At 46.3% G+C, this 22,592-nt stretch overlaps 1 protein-coding gene across 2 annotated transcripts in view; it reads left to right on the top strand.

Moving 5' to 3' along the window:
• LOC141085421 (cell adhesion molecule CEACAM5-like) overlaps positions 1–21,168 on the top strand; it is a 79,633-nt gene extending 58,465 nt beyond the window's left edge. For both annotated transcript variants that reach the window (XM_073570775.1, XM_073570774.1), the window contains one exon: positions 19,071–21,168. In XM_073570775.1, the coding sequence (XP_073426876.1) occupies positions 19,071–19,130 (60 nt within the window). In that variant the 3' untranslated portion in view covers positions 19,131–21,168. The remainder of the gene's footprint in view (positions 1–19,070) is intronic.
• The last annotated feature ends 1,424 nt before the right edge of the window (positions 21,169–22,592 follow it).

The raw sequence follows: 22,592 nt of genomic DNA, 5'->3' as shown, positions 1-22,592 counted from the left end.
CTCTGCTCGCACAGCCGCTCCACCATGTGCGGGGTGGAGTTCCACCTTGTTGCAATGTCGATAATGAGGCGGTGGTTGGGAAGGTGGAGCAATCGCTGCAGCTTCTGCATACGAACGGAGTGTACAGGCGACCGGCGGATGTGCGCGCACAGTCTTCGCACCTTCTGGAGCAGGGCTGTTAACTCCGGATAATTTTTGAGGAAGCACTGCACCACCAGGTTCAAGGTGTGAGCCAAGCAAGGTATATGGCTGAGTTTTGAAAGGGCTATGGCTGCCACAAAATTACGGCCGTTATCACTAACTACCTTGCCTGCATCAAGATGTACACTGCCCAGCCATGACTCAGTTTGTCGCTTCAAGTACTCGGCCAGCACCTTGGCGGTGTGTCTGTTGCCCAAACACATCATCTGCAACACAGCCTGCTGACGCTTTCCACTAGCTGCTCGATAGGGGGACACATCGTGTGCAACAGTGGCAGCTGCAGATGGAGTGCTCGTACGACTGCGCTCTGTGGACGAGCTTTCGCTTCTGGAGGAGGAGGAGGAGGGTCGAACGCCTACAGCCAACTGTTTCCTATACCGTGGGCTAGGCAGCACTGTCCCACCACCGCTGTCCCCTGTGGACCCTGCATCCACCACATTAACCCAGTGCGCAGTGATGGACACGTAACGGCCCTGGCCATGCCTACTGGACCATGCATCAGTTGTGAGGTGCACCTTTCCGCTCACTGACTGCTTGAGTGCATGGACAATGCGGTCTTTCACATGATGGTGGAGGGCTGGGATGGCTTTGCGAGAGAAGAAGTGGCGACTGGGTAGGTCATAGCGTGGTACTGCATAGGCCATGAGTTCGCGGAAAGCTGTGCTTTCCACCAACCGAAAGGGCATCATCTCAAACGAGATTAGTTTGGCAATGTGGGCGTTCAAACCCAGTGTACGCGGATGAGAGACTGAGTACTTTCTTGACCTACTCATAGTGTCTGGGAGGGTGAGCTGGACTTGAGAGCTGCATATGGTGGAAGTAGCGGTGGACAGGGCGGACTGAGAGAGGGTTGATGATGGTGATGGAGTTGGTGTTCTTTCTGATGGCCTAGAATCAGTCTTTCGTTGATATAACAGTGGGATTCCCTGACTGCTGTGGCCTTGCAACGACACCTCAACATTTGCTGCTGTGCTAACCGGTGGGCTTACAGTGGGGGAAACAATGTAGCGTTGCTGACTACCTTCGTTGTGATCAGTTGCACATGTGGCACTTGAGGTTTGGTGTTGTGTCCACGCTTGCAAGTGCATGCTGGTTAAATGTCTAAGCATGCAACTGGTATTCAAATTTTTCAGATTTTTCCCTCGGCTAAAGGTCTTTGCGCACTTCTTACAGATAACCTTGGCCTGATCATGAGGATTTTGTTCAAAAAAGTGCCACACTGCACTCTTCCTACTTTGGCAGACATTTTGCGGCCTAGCACGCTGTGATCTTTTGACCCTCTGGACAAGCTTTCCAGCAACTCTTTTGATGTTTGGAACCTGTCTTTGGAGTGCTCCGGGCCTGCCAGATAACAGCTGTTGCGATGTCGATGTCTGCTGTGGATGCTCCTCATCTGAGCTATTGGAAGCAGCACCCTCTTCCCCCAATGGATGCCAATCTGGGTCAACAACTGGGTCATCCATCACCTCCTCTTCTATGTCATGTGCACCTTCCTCTGTGTCACCGTGTATGGTGGTATAGTGTGCGGGAAGGGGCACCTGAGTCTCATCAGGGTCAGAATCTGGCTCTGTACACTGCGAGGACAATGTAGTGCTCTGAGTGAATGTACCAGCAGAATCATCCATCAGCGGCTGTGCATCAGTGCACTCCATGTCAGATTCATCTTAGCCTGGGTAATTCACCATTTCACTTGATAATCCAGGCATGGTATGTGAAAACAGCTCCATGGAGTAATCAGTAGTATGGCCTGCGTCATCCTTCAATCTTGGTTGGGGTGAAGGACACAAGGAAAGGTGTGGTTCATGAACATGAGCCTCCAATGACGACTCAGTGCTTTTACTTTTTACAACTGAAGAAGAGGAGGCGATAGAGCTGGAGGCTGAGTCAGCAATGTAAGACAAAACTTTTTCCTGATGCTCTGGCTTTAAAAGCGGTTTGCCAACTCCTAGAAAACTAAGCGTTCGAGGCCTTATGTAGCCATACGATGACGCAGGCTCAACACCTCCTGCATTCGGTCCTATTTTGCTTTTGCCACTACCATCAGATCCACCACCAACACCATCATTACCAGCTGCCAACCCCCGCCCAATTCCACAGCCTCTTCCACCAGCCTTCCTCATTTTTGGTAGAAATGTAGACAAAATCCAACAAACTATATAGTATGTAAAACAAGGTACAAGGTGTCTATAGGACAGGGGAGATTTTGAATTTCTGCAGACACTTGTGGACACTGGACACTTTTGGATTGTGTGAGGCCCACTGATATCTGAGCGCTATGTCACAGGCTCGATGGCACAGCTGTGACCAAAGTGACTAGAGGATAAGGGAGATTTTGAATCTCTGCACACACTTTTGGACACTGGACACTTTTGGATTGTGTGAGGCCCAATGAATATCTGAGCGCTATGTGACAGGCTCAATGGCACAGCTGTGACCAAAGTGACTAGAGGATAAGGGAGATTTTGAATCTCTGCACACACTTTTGGACACTGGACACTTTTGGATTGTGTGAGGCCCAATGAATTTCTGAGCGCTATGTGACAGGCTCGATGGCACAGCTGTGACCAAAGTGACTAGAGGATAAGGGAGATTTTGAATCTCTGCACACACTTTTGGACACTGGACACTTTTGGATTGTGTGAGGCCCAATGAATATCTGAGCGCTATGTGACAGGCTCGATGCACAGCTGTGACCAAAGTGACTAGAGGATAAGGGAGATTTTGAATTTCTGCAGACACTTGTGGACACTGGACACTTTTGGATTGTGTGAGGCCCAATGAATATCTGAGTGCTATGTGACAGGCTCGATGGCACAGCTGTGACCAAAGTGACTAGAGGATAAGGGAGATTTTGAATTTCTGCAGACACTTGTGAACACTGGACACTTTTGGATTGTGTGAGGCCCACTGATATCTGAGCGCTATGTCACAGGCTCGATGGCACAGCTGTGACAAAAGTGACTAGAGGATAAGGGAGATTGGATTGCTTTTAAAAAAGCAGTTTGCAGAGCAGTGGGTAAACAGCAATGCCAGCCTGTCAGGAAGCCTTAAAAGGGAGCCCAACAACCAACACCACTGATACACCACTATATAGCCTCCCCTTGCACTGCACACACAGTGACTGGTGTGTTGTGCAGGCCAAATTGCTAGCAGCAGAAGCAGGTTTTTTTTCTTCTCAGCAGGACAAAAAAAAAAAATTGGGATTGCTTTTAAAAAAGCAGTTTGCAGAGCAGTGAGTAAACAGCAATGCAGGAATGTCAGGAAGCCTTAGAAGGCAGCCCAACAACCAACACCACTGATACACCACTATATAGCCTCCCCTTGCACTGCACACACAGTGACTGGTGTGTTGTGCAGGCCAAATTGCTAGCAGCAGAAGCAGTTTTTTTTTCTTCTCAGCAGGACAAAAAAAAAAAATTGGGATTGCTTTTAAAAAAGCAGTTTGCGGAGCAGTGGGTAAACAGCAATGCAGGAATGTCAGGAAGCCTTAGAAGGCAGCCCAACAACCAACACCACTGATACACCACTATATAGCCTCCCCTTGCACTGCACACACAGTGACTGGTGTGTTGTGCAGGCCAAATCACTAGCAGCAGAAGCAGTTTTTTTGTCTTCTTCCCTGCCTAACGCTCTCCCTACAGAATCAGCAGCAACCTCTCCCTATACTGAGATCGGCAGAAGTAAGATGGCGGTCGGCGTGCACGTCCTTTTATACCCCCTGTGACGCCCACCAAAGCAAGCCAATCACTTGCATGCCCTTCTGAAAGATGGTGGTGACCCCTGCCTATGTCATCACGTTGCCCACAGTGTCCGTGGATCCTGATTGGCTGAAAAAGAGCGCAAAACAAACTTTTGAAACGCGACATTGGCGCGTAAGTCGCCGACCTCGTGGCCGACCTCATCCTAGGGTCGGGTTTTGTTTCATGAAACCCGACTTTGCCAAAAGTCGGCGACTTTTGAAATTTTTCGACCCGTTTCGCTCAACTCTATAGACCACCAATGTTGCAGAAAAAAATGTCATCTGTGTGCACAGTAATGACAGATGGACTTTCCTGTTGTCATTGCACACACCCCTTTTTTTTTTCTTTTTTTTTTTTTTTTTTGAAAAATCATGTTGACCAACCAGGATCAAAGAAGAACTACAAACACATGACACTATTTCTGCCATCTTTCTGGTGTTAAATGACTTCAAAAGTCACAAAAATGTTTGCGTAACTCAAAAATATTGCAACTTATGCCATTTTTACGCCATTGAAATGGGCAGAGCTTGGGGATAGTGGGCATGGCTAAGATTGCCTAACTAATTAATAAAATTGTATGCCAATTTCTTGGTGTAACTTTTTACCATAAATGTACAGTAGTAACTTTTTGGTTTTGGACGCCAGTTGTAAAATGCACCTAATTGATTAAATGGCATGTACTACTTATTGAATTAGGCGCGTCTTTCTCCGTCTTTCTCGTGAAATATCGGTACCCAAAAAGTATCGGTATCGCCGATTCCGATACCGGAAACCAATGCAAGTCAATGGGACAGAAATATCGGAATTAAAAAAAAACCCTTTCTTTCCTTGTAGGTTAATTCTACATGAAGAAAAACAACTAAGAATAATGTAGAATGTATTGGGGAGGTGGAGGAGACATTAAAGGCATAGAGGTTTAGCCCAATCAAATGGAATAGCAGGAATAATTTTTTTTTTTTTTTTAAGACGTTCGGAGTTACAAAGATATTCACTATGTTAACCTTTTTTATATTTTGTCAGATATGTATGTTTCACTACTTCCATGCTCTTCACCTTCTTTTTTACTTCTCCCACACTTTCTCCTTCATGATCCTCAGCAGCAACAGCAACATCTTTTTCATCAACTTCTTCTTCACCTTCTTCCTATTATTCTTTTTTTTTTACATTCTTCATATTCTTCTTATTCAACTATTATTCTTCTTCATATTCTACTTCTTCATCTTCTTCCTATTCCTCTTCTTCATCATATTCTTATTTGTGACAGGCATTCCTCTAGTTGTTATCTATAAAAGTTTCAAAATTACACCTTCCGTTCTGCCTGTCACAAAAGATTTACAACAGGATTTGTCCGCGTTCAGTTTGGCCTGCAGCAGCAGGCATTTTCCAGGGGCACCACGAGGAGGAACGGACTCACCCCCATACACTGCCAAGTCTTCTTCTGCTTATAATTTAGATAATATCTTTTGCTCTGATTTTTAGTCTTATGCTTAATGTTCTTCTGCTTTTTGTTCTTCTGCTTCTTGGTCTTCTGTCTCTTGTTGTTCTGTATCTTGGTGGCTGTCTTCATGTTCTTTGTCCTCTTGGTCATCTTCTTCAGGGTGATTTTTTTGGTCTTCTTCGGGGTGGTCTTCCGGGTTATCGTCTTCAGGGTCATCGTTTTCGTGGTTGTCTTCTTCTTCGGGGTGGTCTTCATGGTCGTCGTCAGGGAGATCCAGAGTGATAGCCAAAAACCATTTCCAAAAGCTTGAATTTGGAAATGTAGCAGAAGGTACAAGAAGGCTGAGGAACTGCCGAGAACCAGCTGACGGTACTGGAACCCGGATGGGTAGCAGAAGGAACAAGAGCCAATGGCACTACCGAGGACCAGCTGATGGTACTGTAACCCGGTTGCCAAGCAGGAGGTACCTGTGCTAGAAAGCACTACGAAGGACCAGCAGACGTTGCTGGAACTCGGATACCGAGAAGGAGACACCTAAGCCAAAGGCACTGCCAAGAACCAGCTGACGGTGCTGGAACCCGGATGGGTAGCAGAAGGTACCCATGAAAAACAAAGTTGCAAGGCCACGAGCCGGCCGCAGTTACCGAAATCCACAGTCCTACAGGGGGTGCTTGTCCTATTGGCACTACGGAACGAGCCTTTGTTGCCAGATCCCTCAGCCCACATAGGAAGCCCATAAACTGCAGGCACCATAGACTCGGCTAACCCGACCGCAACACGACAGGACAACGAATAGGTGGCAAAGCGACGTTGACACTACCCGGAAACAGCAGGCGTGCTTTAACCAGGCTGGGCAGGAGGGAGTACCCGTGCCAAAGACACGGCCGAGAACCAGCTGACGGTGCTGGAACCCGGAGGGGCAGCAGAAGGAACAAGAGCCAATGGCACTACCGAGGACCAGCTGACGGTGCTGGAACCTGGTTACTAAGCAGGAGGTACCTGTGCTAGAAAGCACTACCAAGGACCAGCAGACGTTGCTGGAACTCGGATACCGAGAAGGAGGCACCTGAGCCAAAGGCACTGCTGAGAACTAGCTGACAGTGCTGGAACCCGGATGGGTAGCAGAAGCTGCAAGAGACAATGGAACTAGCGAGGACCAGCTGACGGTGCTGGAACCCGGAGGGGCAGCAGAAGGAACAAGAGGACCAAGGACCAGCAGACGTTGCTGGAACTCGGATACCGAGAAAGAGGCACCGAAGCCAAAGGCACTGCCGAGAACCAGCTGACGGTGCTGGAACTCGGATGGGTAGCAGAAGGTATCCATGAAAAACAAAGTTGCAAGGCCGCGAGCCGGCCGCAGTTACCGAAACCCACAGTCCTACAGGGGGTGCTAGTCTTATTGGCACTACGGAACCAGCCTTTGCTGCCAGATCCCGCAGCCCACATAGGAAGCCCATAAACTGCAGGCACCATAGACTCAGCTAACCCGACCGCAACACGACAGGACAACGTATTGGTGGCAAAGTGACATTGACACTACCCGGAAACAGCAGGCGTGCTGGAACCAGGCTGGGCAGGAGGGAGTACCTGTCCCAAAGACAATGCCGGGAAACAGCTGGCGGTGCTGGAACCCAGGGAAAATACTACAGAGTGGAGACAGAGGCCTAATTGGAGCAAGTTTAAAATCTGTATTTGTGTGAGTGTGGACAGAGCAGGAGAAATTGCTGGACACACAGCTGGGGATCAGGGTGTAGGTTGAGGCCTAATTTCTTCAAGTTTAATATCTGTTGTAGACTACTACTGATTTTAAACGTGCTCCAATTAGGCCTCTGGCTCCACTCTGTCTCTAGTATTTACCCTGGCCTCCAACACTGCCAGTTGCTGCTCAGAAGTGCCGTCTGCACAATCAACACTTGTTCCTGTGTTACTGGGGTTCAGTAACGTCAGCTGATCCCCTGATGTGTGTCCGGCAATGTCTCCTGCTCTGTCCACATTCCCACTATTGCCAGACACACATCAGGGGATCAGCTGACGTTACTGAACCCCAGTAACACAGGAACAAGTGTTGATTGTGCAGATGGCATTTCTGAGCAGCAACTGGCGGTGTTGGAGGCCAGGGTAAATACTAGAGACAGAGTGGAGCCAGAGGCCTAATTGGAGCACATTTAAAATCAGTAGTAGTGTGAATGTGGAGGCAGCAGTAGACATTGCCGGACACACAGCAGGGGAGCAGCTGGCATTACTGAACCCCACTAACACTGGAGCATGTGTTTTTTTCTCTGTGCAGATGGCACTTCTGAGCAACAACTGGCGATGTTGGAGCCCAGGGTCAATCAGGGTTTAGGCTGAGGCCTAATTGGAGCAAGTTTTATATCTGATGTAGTTTGAATGTGGAGGCAGCAGGAGATATTGCCGTACACACAGCAGGGGAGCAGCTGGCGTTACTGAACCCCACTAACACTGGAGCATGTGTTTTTCTCTGTGCAGACGGCACTTCTGAGCAGCAACTGGCAGTGTTGGAGCCCAGGATCAATCATGGTGTAGGCTGAGGCCTACTTGGAGCAAGTTTAATATCTGATGTTGGGATGAATGTGGAGGGAGCAGGAGATATTGCCGGACACACAGCAGGGGAGCAGCTGGCGTTACTGAACCCCACAAACACAGGAGCATGTGTTTTTCTCTGTGCAGATGGCACTTCTGAGCAACAACTGGCAGTGTTGGAGCCCAGGGATTACAGTTCAGGTGGTAGAAACATGAACACAACAGGAGACCTGGATACTGTTGCAAACCAATTATTTATTCTGGAAGAGGACTGGCAAATTCCAGCGAGATCCAGGCCTTGTTCATTTTCAGAAAAGTAAGCCGGTCAACGTTATCGGAGGATAGTCGCGTGCGACGGTCTGTTAGTACACCACCTGCGGCACTAAAGACGCGTTCCGATAATACACTAGCAGCAGGGCAAGCCAGCACCTCCAATGCATACTGGCTAAGCTCTGGCCATGTATCCAGCTTAGAGACCCAAAACTTGAAGGGGGAAGAGCCATCTGGGAGTACACTGACAGGGCAATACATGTAGTCTGTCACCATCTGACGGAAACGTTGCCTCCTGCTGACTGGACCCGTCTGTGATGATGTAGACATTTGTGGCGGGCACACAAAACTTTGCCACATTTGGGCCATACTGGTCTTGCCTTGTGCTGAGGCGCTGCCTCTGCTCCCTCTTTGTGCAGAGCTTCCTCCACTGCCTCAAAGCACAGAGCTGCTTTGTAAAGCACTAGCAGCACTGCTCTCGGGTGGAATGGAGAACATGATGGAATGCACCCACTGGTCTTGGTACTCCCGCATTTTACGCTCCCGGTTCAACGGTGCTATGAGGCTTTGTAAGTTGTCCCGGTAGCGAGGATCTAGGAGGGTGTACACCCAATAATCAGTCGTGTTGAGAATGTGGGCGATGCGGTGGTCGTTTCTCAGGCACTGCAGCATGAAATCAACCATGTGCTGCAGACTCCCAACTGCCCAAGAAACGCTGTCCACTGCTTGAGGCGTCATCTCTGCCTGCTCTGCATCACCCCACCCTCGCTGTACATACTGACTACTAGAGCATTGTGTACCTCCCTCCTCTGGAGAGATGTCTTCCTCCTCCATTGACTCCTCCTCATCCTCCTCACAAAGTGTCCCCTGCCTAGGCCTTTGTGAGGAACCACGTTGAGCAGACTGTCCAGAAGCAGATGGCATTTGTGACTCCTCCTCCTCCACCTCTTCCAAAACCTGCTCCCTTAGTGCTTGCAGTGTTTTTTGAAGCAGGCAGATAAGGGGGACAGTCATGCTGACTAGTGCATCATCTGCACTCGCCATCCGCGTGGAATCATCGCAGGCACGCAAAACGTGGCAGATGTCCTTCATAGAGGCCCACTCAGTGGTGCTGAAGTGTGACCGGCGCACAGTGCGACTTGTTTGCGCCTGATGCAGCTGGTACTCCATTACTGCTGCCTGCTGCTCACACAACCGCTCCAACATATGTAACGTTGAATTCCGCCTGGTGGGTAGGTCACATATGATGCGATGTTCCGGAAGGTGGAATCGGCGCTGCAGAGCTGCAACGCGCGATCTTGCCATGCTGGAACGCCGCAAGTGAGCGCACTCTATGCGGACCTTGTGTAGCAGTGCATCAAGACCTGGATAGTCCCTCAGAAAGCTCTGCACGACCAAGTTGAGCACATGTGCCAGACATGGGATGTGAGTGAGGTTACCTAGGCCCAGAGCTGCCACCAGATTTTGGCCATTGTCACACACTACCAAGTCTGGCTGGAGATTCGCTGGCACAAACCACACATCGCTCTCCTGCTTGATGGCATTCCAGAGCTCCTGCGCTGTGTGGCTTCGATTCCCCAAAGAAATTAATTTCAGTATGGCCTGTTGACGTTTGGCCACGGCTGTGCTCATATCGGTCATAACAGGCTCCTGCAGCGCTGATTCTGAGGAACTGGAGTATGAGGAGGAGTCAATGTGTACAGACTGGATTCCTGCAATCCTTGGAGTTGGGAGAACACGTACAGCGCCACTCTCAAGATCTGTACCCGGCTCCAGAACATTGACCCAATGGGCAGTGAGGGAAAGGTATCGTCCCTGTCCATGGTTACTGGTCCACGCATCGGTGGTCAGGTGGACCTTGCTACTGACGGCGTTTAGTAGCGCATGTTTAATTTTTCCCTACATATGCTTTTGCAGGGCAGGGATGGCTTGCCTGCTGAATTAAAAGTGGCTGGGCACGGTGTATTGTGGGACTGCCAATGCCATGAAGTTACGGAAGGTGTCAGTCTACACCAGCCTGAATGAGAGCATTTCAAGGGCCAGTAGTTTGGCAATGCCAGCATTCAGAGCCTGTGCTCAGGGATGGTTTGCCGAGTATGGCTGCCTTTTCTCCCATGCCTGTGCTACCGATGGCTGTAGAGTTGCCTGGGAGTGTGAGGATGACAGGGAACGTGGTACTGTTGGTGGAATTACACTGGGTCTCTGGACAACAGTGCCAGAGGTTCTTCCATGGCGATCCTGTGAGGAAGCCGAACCAGCTGTGTGTGATCTGGAGGAAGAGGCTACAACACGAGCTGAAGAGGTGGTAGGTGGTGCAGTTGGTTGGCCTATGTGTTCAGTGTGACTTTGTAACTCCACCACGTGCTTGGTCCGCACATGTTTCCACATATTTGTGGTATTGAGGTTGCTGACACTTTTCCCTCTTTTGACTTTATGATGACACAGCTTGCATTTGACAAAGCAAATGTCATAGAATCATAGAATCGTAGAGTTGGAAGGGACCTCCTGGGCCATCTGGTCCAACCCCCTGCTCAAAGCAGGATTCGCTAAATCATCCCAGTCAGATGTCTGTCCAGCCTCTGTTTGAAGACTTCCATTGAAGGAGAACTCACCACTTCTCGTGGCAGCCTGTTCCACTCATTGATCACTCTAACTGTCAAAAAGTTTTTTCTAATATCTAATCTGTGTCTCTTCCCATTCAGTTTCATCCCATTGCTTCTAGTCTTTCCTTGTGCAAATGAGAATAAAGTTGATCCTTCTACAATGTGACAGCCCTTTAGATATTTGTAGACAGCTATTAAGTCTCCTCTCAGTCTTCTCTTTTGCAAACTAAACATTCCCAAATCCTGCAACCTTTCCTCATAAGACAGGGTTTGCAGACCGGTCACCATTCTGGTCGCTCTTTTCTGAACTTGCTCCAGTTTGTTGATGTCTTTTTTAAAATGTGGTGCCCAAAACTGGACACAATATTCCAGATGAGGTCTGACCAAAGAGGAGTAGAGGGAAATAATGACTTCACGTGATCTAGACTGTATGCTTCTGTTAATACATCCTAGAATTGCATTTGCCTTTTTTGCTGCTGCATCACACTGTTGACTCATATTCAGTCTGTGATCTATTAGTATACCCAAGTCTTTTTCACATGTGCTGTCACTTAGCCCTATTCCTCCCATTCTATATATGCTTTTTTCATTTTTATTGCCCAGATGTAGTACTTTGCATTTCTCCCTGTTAAAAACCATTCTGTTAGTTGCTGCCCACTTCTCCAGTTTATTTAAATCTTTTTGAATCCTCTCTCTCTCTTCTCTAGTATTAGCTATCCCTCCTAGCTTTGTGTCATCAGCAAATTTAATCAGTTTACCCTCAATTCCTTCATCTAAATCGTTGATAAAGATGTTGAACAATACAGGGCCCAGGACAGAGCCCTGTGGTACCCCACTTGAGACATTCTTCCAACTGGATGTGCAGCCATTTACGACCACTCTTTGGGTCCGATCACTAAGCCAGTTATGAATCCACCTAACAGTTGCCTTGTCCATTCCATACTTAGTCATTTTTTCAATAAGGATTGTATGAGAGACTTTGTCAAATGCTTTGCTGAAGTCAAGATATACTATATCTACAGCATTTCCTTGATCCACCCAATCAGTGATACCGTCATAGAAGGAAATTAAGTTAGTCTGACATGACTTATTAGTTACAAACCCATGCTGACTCTGTTTAATCACTTCATTCTTATCCAGGTATTGACATACATGTTGTTTAATAATTTGTTCAAAGATCTTTCCTGGTATAGAAGTCAGACTCACCGGCCTATAGTTGCCTGGGTCCACCTTCTTCCCCTTTTTGAAGATAGGAACAACATTTGCTCTTCTCCAGTCTTCTGGCACTTCTCCTGTTCTCCAAGAATTTTCAAAGATTATGGAGAGGGGTTCAAAAATTTCTTCTGCTATCTCCTTCAGTACTCTGGGGTGTAATTCATCTGGACCTGGAGACTTGAATTCATTTAGGTTAGCTAAGTGTTTCCTCACTATCTTTCTGTTTATAGATATCCTGGATTCTTCTATTCCCTTAATAGGACAGTGAATAACAGTTGATGTTGCATTTCCTTTCTGAGAGAAAACAGATGCAAAATAGGAATTTAAAAGTTCAGCCTTCTCAACATCCTGTCTTACCATTTCATCATTTTCATCCTGTAAAAATCCTATAGCATCTTTGACTTTTCTTTTACTTTTGACATATCCCCAAAATCCTTTATTATTGCTTTTGACATCTCTTGCAAGCCTCAGTTCATTTTCAGCTTTAGATAATCTGATTTGTGCCCTGCAGGTTCTGCAGACAGCATTATATTCTTCTTTAGATATGCCTCCCTCTTTCCATTTTATAAACATTTTTTTCTTCCTTTTTAGCATGTGCTTAAGTTCTGTGTTCATCCATCCTGGTTTCCTTAAATGCTTCCTATTCTTCCCTCTTTTCGGAATTGTTAACAACTGTGCTTTGAGAATTTCATTTTTCAAGATTTCCCATCCTTCCTGGACATTTTTGTCTTTAAGGATATCCAGCCATTGGATCCCTCCAATTCTCTTTCTGAATTCCTTAAAATCTGCCTTTCTGAAATCTAACCTTGACGTCTGAGTCTTCACAGGTCTTCCACCTCTAGTTATCCAAAATTCTAAAATAGCATGGTCGCTACCTCCTAGGGTCCCAGCCACTTTTACCTCCTCAACCATTTCCTCCCTGTTTATAAGGATTAGATCCAAGGTAGCAGTTCCCCTTGTTTTCTCCCCTACCTTTTGGAAGATAAAGTTGTCAGCAAGAGAGGATAAGAATTTCCTTGACCTGTTAGTTTTGCCTGAGAGAGATTCCCAACAAATGTCTGGATAGTTGAAATCTCCCATGACAACTATGTCATATTTTTTGGAGAACTTGGCCATCTGATGCATAAAGAGTTCATCTATATCTTCGGCTTGCACAGGCGGCCTGTAGTAAATGCCTACAATGGTGTCCTTTCCATTGTTCTGTCCTTGTATTCTTACCCAAACAGTTTCCACAGAACTCCCAGTCTCTGAAGCTTCAATCTCTGTGCAGATATACGCGTTTTGAACATACAATGCGACACCCCCTCCTCGTTTATCAAGTCTGTTTCTTGCAAATAAGTTGTATCCTTCTAGTCTTGTATTCCAATCATGTGTATTGTCCCACCAAGTTTCAGTGATTCCAATTACATCATATTTCTTTTCCTGTGTTAGTAGTTCCAATTCTCCTTGTTTGTTGCCCATGCTTTGTGCATTAGTATAGAAACATTTTAGTTTGTGATTGGTTTCTCTTTCTCCAATATTTTTATTAATTAGATTCTTTCGTCTTTGTTCTTCCTTTCCACTTCTAATAGCAGAGTTCTCAATAGCATTTGTCAGGTGTATGGCTTTTTCTGGTCTTTTGCTTCCCTTCCCATGTTGTTCTAGTTTAAAGCTCTCCTTACAAGTGTAGCAAGGCGACTTCCAAATACATGCTTTCCAGTCTTCGTAAGGTGCACCCCATCTCTAGCAAGTAGTCCATCGTATAAGTAGTTCACTCCGTGATCCAGAAATCCAAATCGTTGCTGACGGCACCATCGACGTAGCCAGTTGTTCACCTGCAGAATCTTATTCCACCTCCTTGTTCCATGGCCATCCACTGGGAGGATGGAAGAGAAGACCACCTGCGCTCCCAGTTCTTTCACTTTCTTGCCTAAGTCTTCAAAGTCTCTGCAGATGGTTTCCAGGTCGTTTCTTGCGGTGTCATTTGTCCCCACATGTAGTAGCAGGAATGGTTAGTCATCTGTAGGTCTGAAGAGTACTGATATCCTGTCAGACACATCTTTAATTTTTGCACCTGGAAGACAGCACATTTCTCTTGAAGTTATATCCGGTCTGCAGATAGCAGCCTCTGTTCCTCTCAGCAGGGAATCCCCCATGACCACCACTCTCCGTTTCTTCTTCACAACATTTTTCTTTCTCCATCCAGGAGGACTCTGAGGGCGTACAAGGTTGCTGTTTGTTGGCAAAGTCTTATCCTGATGTATTTCTTCATCGTTTTCCTGCGTGAGAGCCTGGTACTGGTTTCTGAGCAGTATGGGTGCTGACTGCCTCCTGATCCTCCTGCTTCTCTGGGTCACATGTCTCCATTCCTCTGTTTCTTCAGGTGCACTTCGAATTTCTTCTCTTTCTGTAACATGAAGAGATAATTCTGCTCTGTCCAAGAACTCTTCACCTTCCTTAATGATCTTCAACGTAGCTAACCTCTCTTCGAGATTTTGCAACTTTTCCTCCAACAGGGACACAAGCTTGCATTTGTGGCATGTGAAGTTTGGCTTTTCCACTGGTAAATCTGTGAACATGTAGCAAGAAATGCAGCTCACCAAATGGCTCCTGGCCTCTTCCATCTTGAGATTTCTTAAAAACGATGAAAGATGAGCCAAACTTGGCGCGCGGTTTTTCCGATTTCCTCTTTTCAGCTGCAACCGCCAAAACCCAGTGATCGTTGAGCTCGCGGAGACTCTTCACTTATCCCAGAAGGCACTGGGAATATGCAAATGATCTCCTCAAGACTCTTCCCCTGGTTTTCCGATTTCCTCTTTTCAGCTGCAACCGCCAAAACCCAGTGATCGTTGAGCTCGCGGAGACTCTTCACTTATCCCAGAAGGCACTGGGAATATGCAAATGATCTCCTCAAGACTCTTCCCCTGGTTTTCCGATTTCCTCTTTTCAGCTGCAACCGCCAAAACCCAGTGATCGTTGAGCTCGCGGAGACTCTTCACTTATCCCAGAAGGCACTGGGAATATGCAAATGATCTCCTCAAGACTCTTCCCCTGGTTTTCCGATTTCCTCTTTTCAGCTGCAACCGCCAAAACCCAGTGATCGTTGAGCTCGCGGAGACTCTTCACTTATCCCAGAAGGCACTGGGAATATGCAAATGATCTCCTCAAGACTCTTCCCCTGGTTTTCCGATTTCCTCTTTTCAGCTGCAACCGCCAAAACCCAGTGATCGTTGAGCTCGCGGAGACTCTTCACTTATCCCAGAAGGCACTGGGAATATGCAAATGATCTCCTCAAGACTCTTCCCCTGGTTTTCCGATTTCCTCTTTTCAGCTGCAACCGCCAAAACCCAGTGATCGTTGAGCTCGCGGAGACTCTTCACTTATCCCAGAAGGCACTGGGAATATGCAAATGATCTCCTCAAGACTCTTCCCCTGGTTTTCCGATTTCCTCTTTTCAGCTGCAACCGCCAAAACCCAGTGATCGTTGAGCTCGCGGAGACTCTTCACTTATCCCAGAAGGCACTGGGAATATGCAAATGATCTCCTCAAGACTCTTCCCCTGGTTTTCCGATTTCCTCTTTTCAGCTGCAACCGCCAAAACCCAGTGATCGTTGAGCTCGCGGAGACTCTTCACTTATCCCAGAAGGCACTGGGAATATGCAAATGATCTCCTCAAGACTCTTCCCCTGGTTTTCCGATTTCCTCTTTTCAGCTGCAACCGCCAAAACCCAGTGATCGTTGAGCTCGCGGAGACTCTTCACTTATCCCAGAAGGCACTGGGAATATGCAAATGATCTCCTCAAGACTCTTCCCCTGGTTTTCCGATTTCCTCTTTTCAGCTGCAACCGCCAAAACCCAGTGATCGTTGAGCTCGCGGAGACTCTTCACTTATCCCAGAAGGCACTGGGAATATGCAAATGATCTCCTCAAGACTCTTCCCCTGGTTTTCCGATTTCCTCTTTTCAGCTGCAACCGCCAAAACCCAGTGATCATTGAGCTCGCGGAGACTCTTCACTTATCCCAGAAGGCACTGGGAATATGCAAATGATCTCCTCAAGACTCTTCCCCTGGTTTTCCGATTTCCTCTTTTCAGCTGCAACCGCCAAAACCCAGTGATCGTTGAGCTCGCGGAGACTCTTCACTTATCCCAGAAGGCACTGGGAATATGCAAATGATCTCCTCAAGACTCTTCCCCTGGTTTTCCGATTTCCTCTTTTCAGCTGCAACCGTGTCTGCAACTGTGTCAAAAAAGGACCACACACTGCAAGTCCTGGAAGCGCCCGTTTTGGATTTTGGAAGAGGATGGCTCCTAACGGGTGCCGAAGAGGAGGCTACAAGCAACCAAGTCTGCCCCCTCCCTCTCCCTCCTGTTTTGGCTGTTCGGGGAATCTCTTCCTCAGAGCTGCTCCCACCACCTTCCTGTTCCTCACGCCATGATGGGTCAAGGACCTCATCATCTACACTCCCCTCTTCAAACACCTGCTTCTCCTGGGTAGTCTCGCCAGCACAGTACGCACCAGAAAGTGGCACCTGAGTCTCATCATCTGATGCGTACTGAGGTGTGCTGATCATAGGCACTGGCCCACCCGCCTCTTCAGATTCAGAGGGACAAAGCAGTTGCGCATCACTGCATACTCTTCTTCACATTCTAGAATGCCGCTTGGCTGGCGCCCTCTTTCCAAGCCAACAGATTCAGAGAACAGAAGTCGAGAATGAGATGGCTCCTGTCCAGGGCTCTCTGACTGCCTGGGCAATTTGGCAGGTGGTGAAGAGACAGATGGTTGCTCTTCAGTGCTCTGGCCCTGAGAGGATGTGGAAGTCATTGAAGTCGATGCGTTAGCTGCCATCCATCCGACAACGGCTTCAATTTGTTCGTCCCACAGCAGTGGGGTACGGCGAGGTCCTACAAAGCTGCGCATAAAGGACTGTTGCCTGGTAAAACTGGGGGATGCTGAGTCACTGGTGCCCGCAGCAGGCACCGAATCCCCACGTCCTCTCCCTGCTGAAACTCCACACCCACGTGCCTTACTCCCTGCCTTATTCATCTTGGTAGACTGATAAAGATAGGCAGAAAAGTACCAAGGGGGGGCTTAGTGTGCTTATTCCTGAACAGCTGCTAACAGGCAGAAGAAACACTAATTTTATAAAATGTGTGGACTACATTTTAATATGAGCTAATGTGGCCTACACAACTGTCAAGTGGAGTGTTTGGTGAACTTTATTTACGTGTTTTTTTTCAAAAAAACAAAAAGGATGTGACCAAAGATGTGAAAGCAATAGTATCACAAACTTTTTGGAGCTATTACAATGCAGGAAGGTAACCTACAATGCAATAGATCAGGCTCCAAAAAATAGGCTAATACTAATCTGGCTGCGGCTGCAGGGCACAAGCCAGCAAAAAGGCTCCTCTATCTACTCCTATATAGTGTTTGCAACCAAACAATGTAGATGGATAAGGATGGAAGCACACTAATAGGAGAAAAAAAATCAGGAAAAATGAGCTGCAATAAAACAAAAAAAGGACTATGTATGAGGCAGTGACGCACGCTGAGCGGACTACAACGAGAGGTGGCTGCAGAACACACTACAACGTGAGCTGCACTCACACACAGAGACCTCTCAGACAGCCATGAACAGTGCAGAGTACTGGGCACTAGCACTGAAAGACTGCAGAAAGGCTCCGCTGTCTACTCCTATAGTGTTTGCAACCAATGTAAATGGATACGGATGGATGCACACTAATAGGAGAATTAATGAAAAATGAGCAGCAATAAAACGCTGAGCGGCCTACAACCAGAGGTGGCTGCAGGACACACTACAGACAGCTGTGAACAGCGCTGCAAGGCAAAAGAAAGCTACAGTGATTGATAATGTAGCCTGGGTAAAGCACAATATTATTTTGCAAATCGCTATCTCTAACTGTCCCTCAGAGTCTTGAACAGCAGCCTGTCCCTAACTGAATTCACAGAAGAGTGAACCCTGAATGGCGGCGGCGGCGGCGGCTTTTATAGTGCATCATGACTGACGGCCAGGAAGGTTACGTCCGAGAGTGGACCCTCTGGGTCGTGGCACTGGAGCTCCCAGGGGCGAGCACACCAGGTGGTGCCGACCCCTATACAGGGGCCGTTAGGGGCAGACCCTCGGAAGACAGATGCCGCGACTGCTAGAACCAAGAGGGGCGGCTCAAAGGACTGAGTGGGAGGTATAGGACTGAGGATAGAATGCAGAACGGAGTAGGAAGTGCAGGTCAAAGTATAGAACGGAGACATGGAGTACAGGACTGGGCACTGGAGTACAGTACGGAGACACGGAGTACAGGACTGGGCACTGGAGTACAGGACAGAGACACGGAGTACCGGACTGGGCACTGGAGTACAGGACGGAGACACGGAGTACAGGACAGAGAGATTGTGAAGGGGGAAACCCCTAAACACTTGGCCAGGATATCGCAAGGAAAAGGCACACGATAATCAGGCGTCTCCACTATGTTGGAGATGCCTGATATACCCCATGCTGCTGAGTGATTGGGCGCTCAGGTTTCAGGGCGGGCGCTGCAGGGTTAATAGACCTGCAGAGCGCACGCCCGCGGCCTAAGGTGCCCGCATGAGACAGGCATGCGCCGGGCTGCAGAGAATGAGGAGGAGGCGGGCACAATGCGGCGTGGGGAGCGCCGGTGAGTATAGGTGGCGGCAGGCCCCGCCGCTGCTGGGACGGCGGCGGCTACCACCGCCGACGTGACAATGACATCATTTCAGCAGCCAATCACAGCCATGCCATTAGTTAACATGCCTACATGCCTAACAGGATGTTCCCACACTTCTGAGGATTCCTCATTGGCTGAATCAAATCAAACTGGCTCATAGCATTATGGGAACTTCCGATTCCGGTATTCGATATGCAAAAAGTATCGGAATTCCGATACCGCGAATATTGGCCGATACCCGATATTTGCGGTATCGGAATGCTCAACACTAGTTACCATCTTCTGAGCTGTTATTGCTTTGAGTTTTGCAAAGAATGTCACATAAATGCAATGATTTGTGCTCGCCTCTCATTATTGCTTCTTTTTTCCCCCCATTATAGGAACTAACACATGGCGATAAATCAATATACCACACTGTGATGCCAGGCCCTGGAAGATAATTGTGGTAATAGCACAAGCGGTGCGCCCGTCTCAGGTCCGTCATCTGCAGTGCTACAATGTAATGGGCCTCCTGTTAGACGAAGTTTTTGTAATGGATTGTGCAGTGCCTTCAATTCCACAAGCGAGTGCAGAAATGTAGCTTCTTTTTTTGTTCTTGGAGCCTGCGAACACCTTAAATCTTGAACATTTATTGAACCGTTTGTATTTTTTATGCTACGTCACTTGAATTTGTTTGCTAAGGAGAGGTTTTTGCATTTTTCTTTATGATATTTGTTTGCAATGCATTTTATTATTATGCAATGGATATAATTACATGTAAAATGCACAGGCAGTTGTTAGGGTTTGCTGTAACAGAGGATAATGTAGGTGAGCCCTAGATACATTTATAAAGCGCAGGAATCACTAATTAATAATTATGAGTGAGCGTGTTTAGATAAGGTGTTATCCGAGTTTGCTCGTGTGCTAACTGAAAAATAGGTTTGAGTCCCAGTGACTGCACGTCTCGCGGCTGTTAGACAGGCAAGGGGACTCAGACTTATTTTCGAGCATGCCGAAGACTCTCGATTAGCACACGAGCATGCTTGGATAACGCCTTATCCGAGCATGTTCGCTCATCACTACTAGTTAAACTTTCAGTGCTGGTGATTATTATAACCAGTTTCTAATGTGGAAAATGTGAGATGGATGCTGCCAAGTGATTTAGGTATAAAGCACCCACACAGGTAAGATTAATTATTTATTCTAAAATTCAAAAATGGAAAACCCTGTGACAACTGTTGTACAATGAATTTACTAATTTAATGACCAATGTATAGGCTTCATGAGAGATTGTTATTTAGGCCGGAGTCACACTGGCGAGGAATACGGGAGAGTGAGAGGCGCTAAAAGCACGCTTTAGACACGGACCAATGATTCTCTATGGGGTCCCTCACACCAGCCGTATATTTCTCCTCAGTATCCTACGCTCCGTGCCAATCACAGCATGCTGCGATTGTCAGCATACTACGCCCGTAGTACGCCAATGCAAGTCTATGGGTGCGCAAAAAATACGGATTACACACGGACCACACATGTGACTTGCGAGAAATACGCACCCGGTGTCTTTTAGCAAAGCCGGCAATTCAGTGCGCTATACAGTAAACTCACACTGACAGTTTTAATAAAGAAATGAAAGAATAGATATAGACACATATATATATATGCATTCTATGTGTCTATAGCTATTCTTTCATTTCTTTATTAAAACTGTCATAGGGCTCCATTATATGTCCATTTTGCAAGCCTGCGAGAAAATCTCATCATACGGATGCCATACGGATTACATACGGATGCTTACATGCGCAAAATACGCGACCACACCTTGATTACGGATGACATACGGAGCACTATTTAGGGGTCTGTCATCCGTATTACGCATGTAAAATACTGACCGTATTTTGCGCAGGTTAGTGTGACCCCAGCCTTATACTGCAATACTGATGCATTACACTGCATGTGATTGCAGGTTTAGTTCAAGGGAACTAAATATAAAAACATAAGTTCAAATCCTCCTACGTTTCCATACCCGGAAATAAATTAATAAATTAAATTAACAAAAATCTAAAAGTAAACATGCTATCTATTGCCGTGGCCATATAAATTCAGATCTATGAAATCCTATTATTTATTAACCCGTCTGGTGAACATTGTGATGAAAAGGAAAATTGTAACACCAGAATCATTATTTTTTTTTATCATTACCGCCCATAAATGGAATAAAAAAAACAAACATTCATTTTAGCCAAATTGGTACCAAGAAAAATAAGAGTTGTCCCTTAAGAAATGAAAACATGCTCTTAGAAAGATTCACTGACATAAAAATGAAAAAGTTTTGTGCCTTAAAGTGGTTACAAAACTTTATTTAAAAAGGTTTAGATTTTTTTAACCACAAAATACAGAAAAAAAAAATCACCATAATCATAATGAAGAATTGTGTTGACAAGTCATAGTTATCACACAATGAACGTCACAAAAATAAAACCCCAAAACAATGGCAAATGAGTTATTTTCATCATTTCATTCAATTTGAAAGTTTTTCAAGTTTTCAACATCTTAAATGAGAAAGTAATAGATGAGTTCTTAACCCCCAAGGGTGGTTTGCATGTTAATGCCCTGGCCAATTTTTAGAATTCTGACCACTGTTCCTTTATGGAGGTAATAACTCTGAAACGCTTCCATGGATCCCGGTGATTCTGACATTGTTTTCTCGTGACATATTGTACTTCATGCTAGTGGTAAAATTTCATTCATATAACTTGCGTTTAATTTGTGAAAAAAAACGGAAATTTGGCAAAAATGTTGAAAATTTCACCATTTTCCAACTTTGAATTTTTATGCCCTTAAATCACAGGGATACGGCACACAAAAAACTTGATAAGTAACATTTCCCACATGTTTACTTTACATCAGCACAATTTTAGAACCAAAATTTTTTTTGGCTAGAAAGTTATAAGGGTTAAAAGTTGACCAGCGATTTCTCATTTTTGCAACACCATTTTATTTTTACGGACCACATCATATTTGAAGCCACTTTGGAGGGGTCTATATGATAGAAAATACCCAGAAAATACCCAAAAGTGACACCATTCCAAAAGGTGCTCAAAACCACATTCAAGAAGTTTATTAACCCTTCAGGTGCTTCACAGAAATTTTTTGAACATTTAAAAATAAAAAAGGATATTTAACTTTTTTTCACAAAAAAAATACTTCAGGTTCAATTTTTTTATTTTACCAAGGGTAGCAGGAGAAATTGTACTGAAAAAGTTATTGTGCAGTTTGTCCTGAGTACGCTGATACCTGATATGTGGGGGGGGGACCACTGTTTGGGCGCATGGCAGAGCTCAGAAGGGAAGGAGCGCCGTTTGACTTTTTCAATGCAAAATTGGCTGGAATTCAGATCGGACGCCATGTCACGTTTGGAGAGCCCCTGATGTACCTAAACAGTGGAAACCTCCCACAAGTGACCCCATTTTGGAAACTAGACCCCCCAAGGAACTTATCTAGATAGTGGTGAGAACTTTGAACCCACAAGGGCTTCACAGAAGTTTATAACGTACAGCGGTACAATTAAAAAAATCATATTTTTTCCACAAAAATGATCTTTTCACCCCCAATTTTTATTTTCCCAAGGGTAACAGGACCCTAAAAATTATTGTGCAATTTGTCCCGAGTACGCTGATATATGTGGGTGTAAACGACTATTTAGGCGCATGGCAGAGCTCAGAAGGGAAGCAGCGCCATTTGACTTTTTTGGCTGGAATTGTGATCGGACACCATGTCGCGATTGGAAAGCCCCTGATGTACCAAAACAGTGAAACCCCCCCCACAAATGACACGATTTTGGAGACTAGACCCGGCAAGGAACTTATCTAGATGTGTGGTGAGCACTTTGAACCCCCCAGTGCTTCACAGAAGTTTATAAT

The sequence above is a fragment of the Dendrobates tinctorius genome, unplaced genomic scaffold (assembly GCF_039654945.1).
Source record: "Dendrobates tinctorius isolate UK_male_01 unplaced genomic scaffold, ASM3965494v1 ptg000028l, whole genome shotgun sequence".
Classification (NCBI taxonomy): Eukaryota; Metazoa; Chordata; class Amphibia; order Anura; family Dendrobatidae; genus Dendrobates; species Dendrobates tinctorius.
Note: the sequence above shows the minus strand (reverse complement) of the source record. Positions and strands in the feature narration are given on the sequence as shown.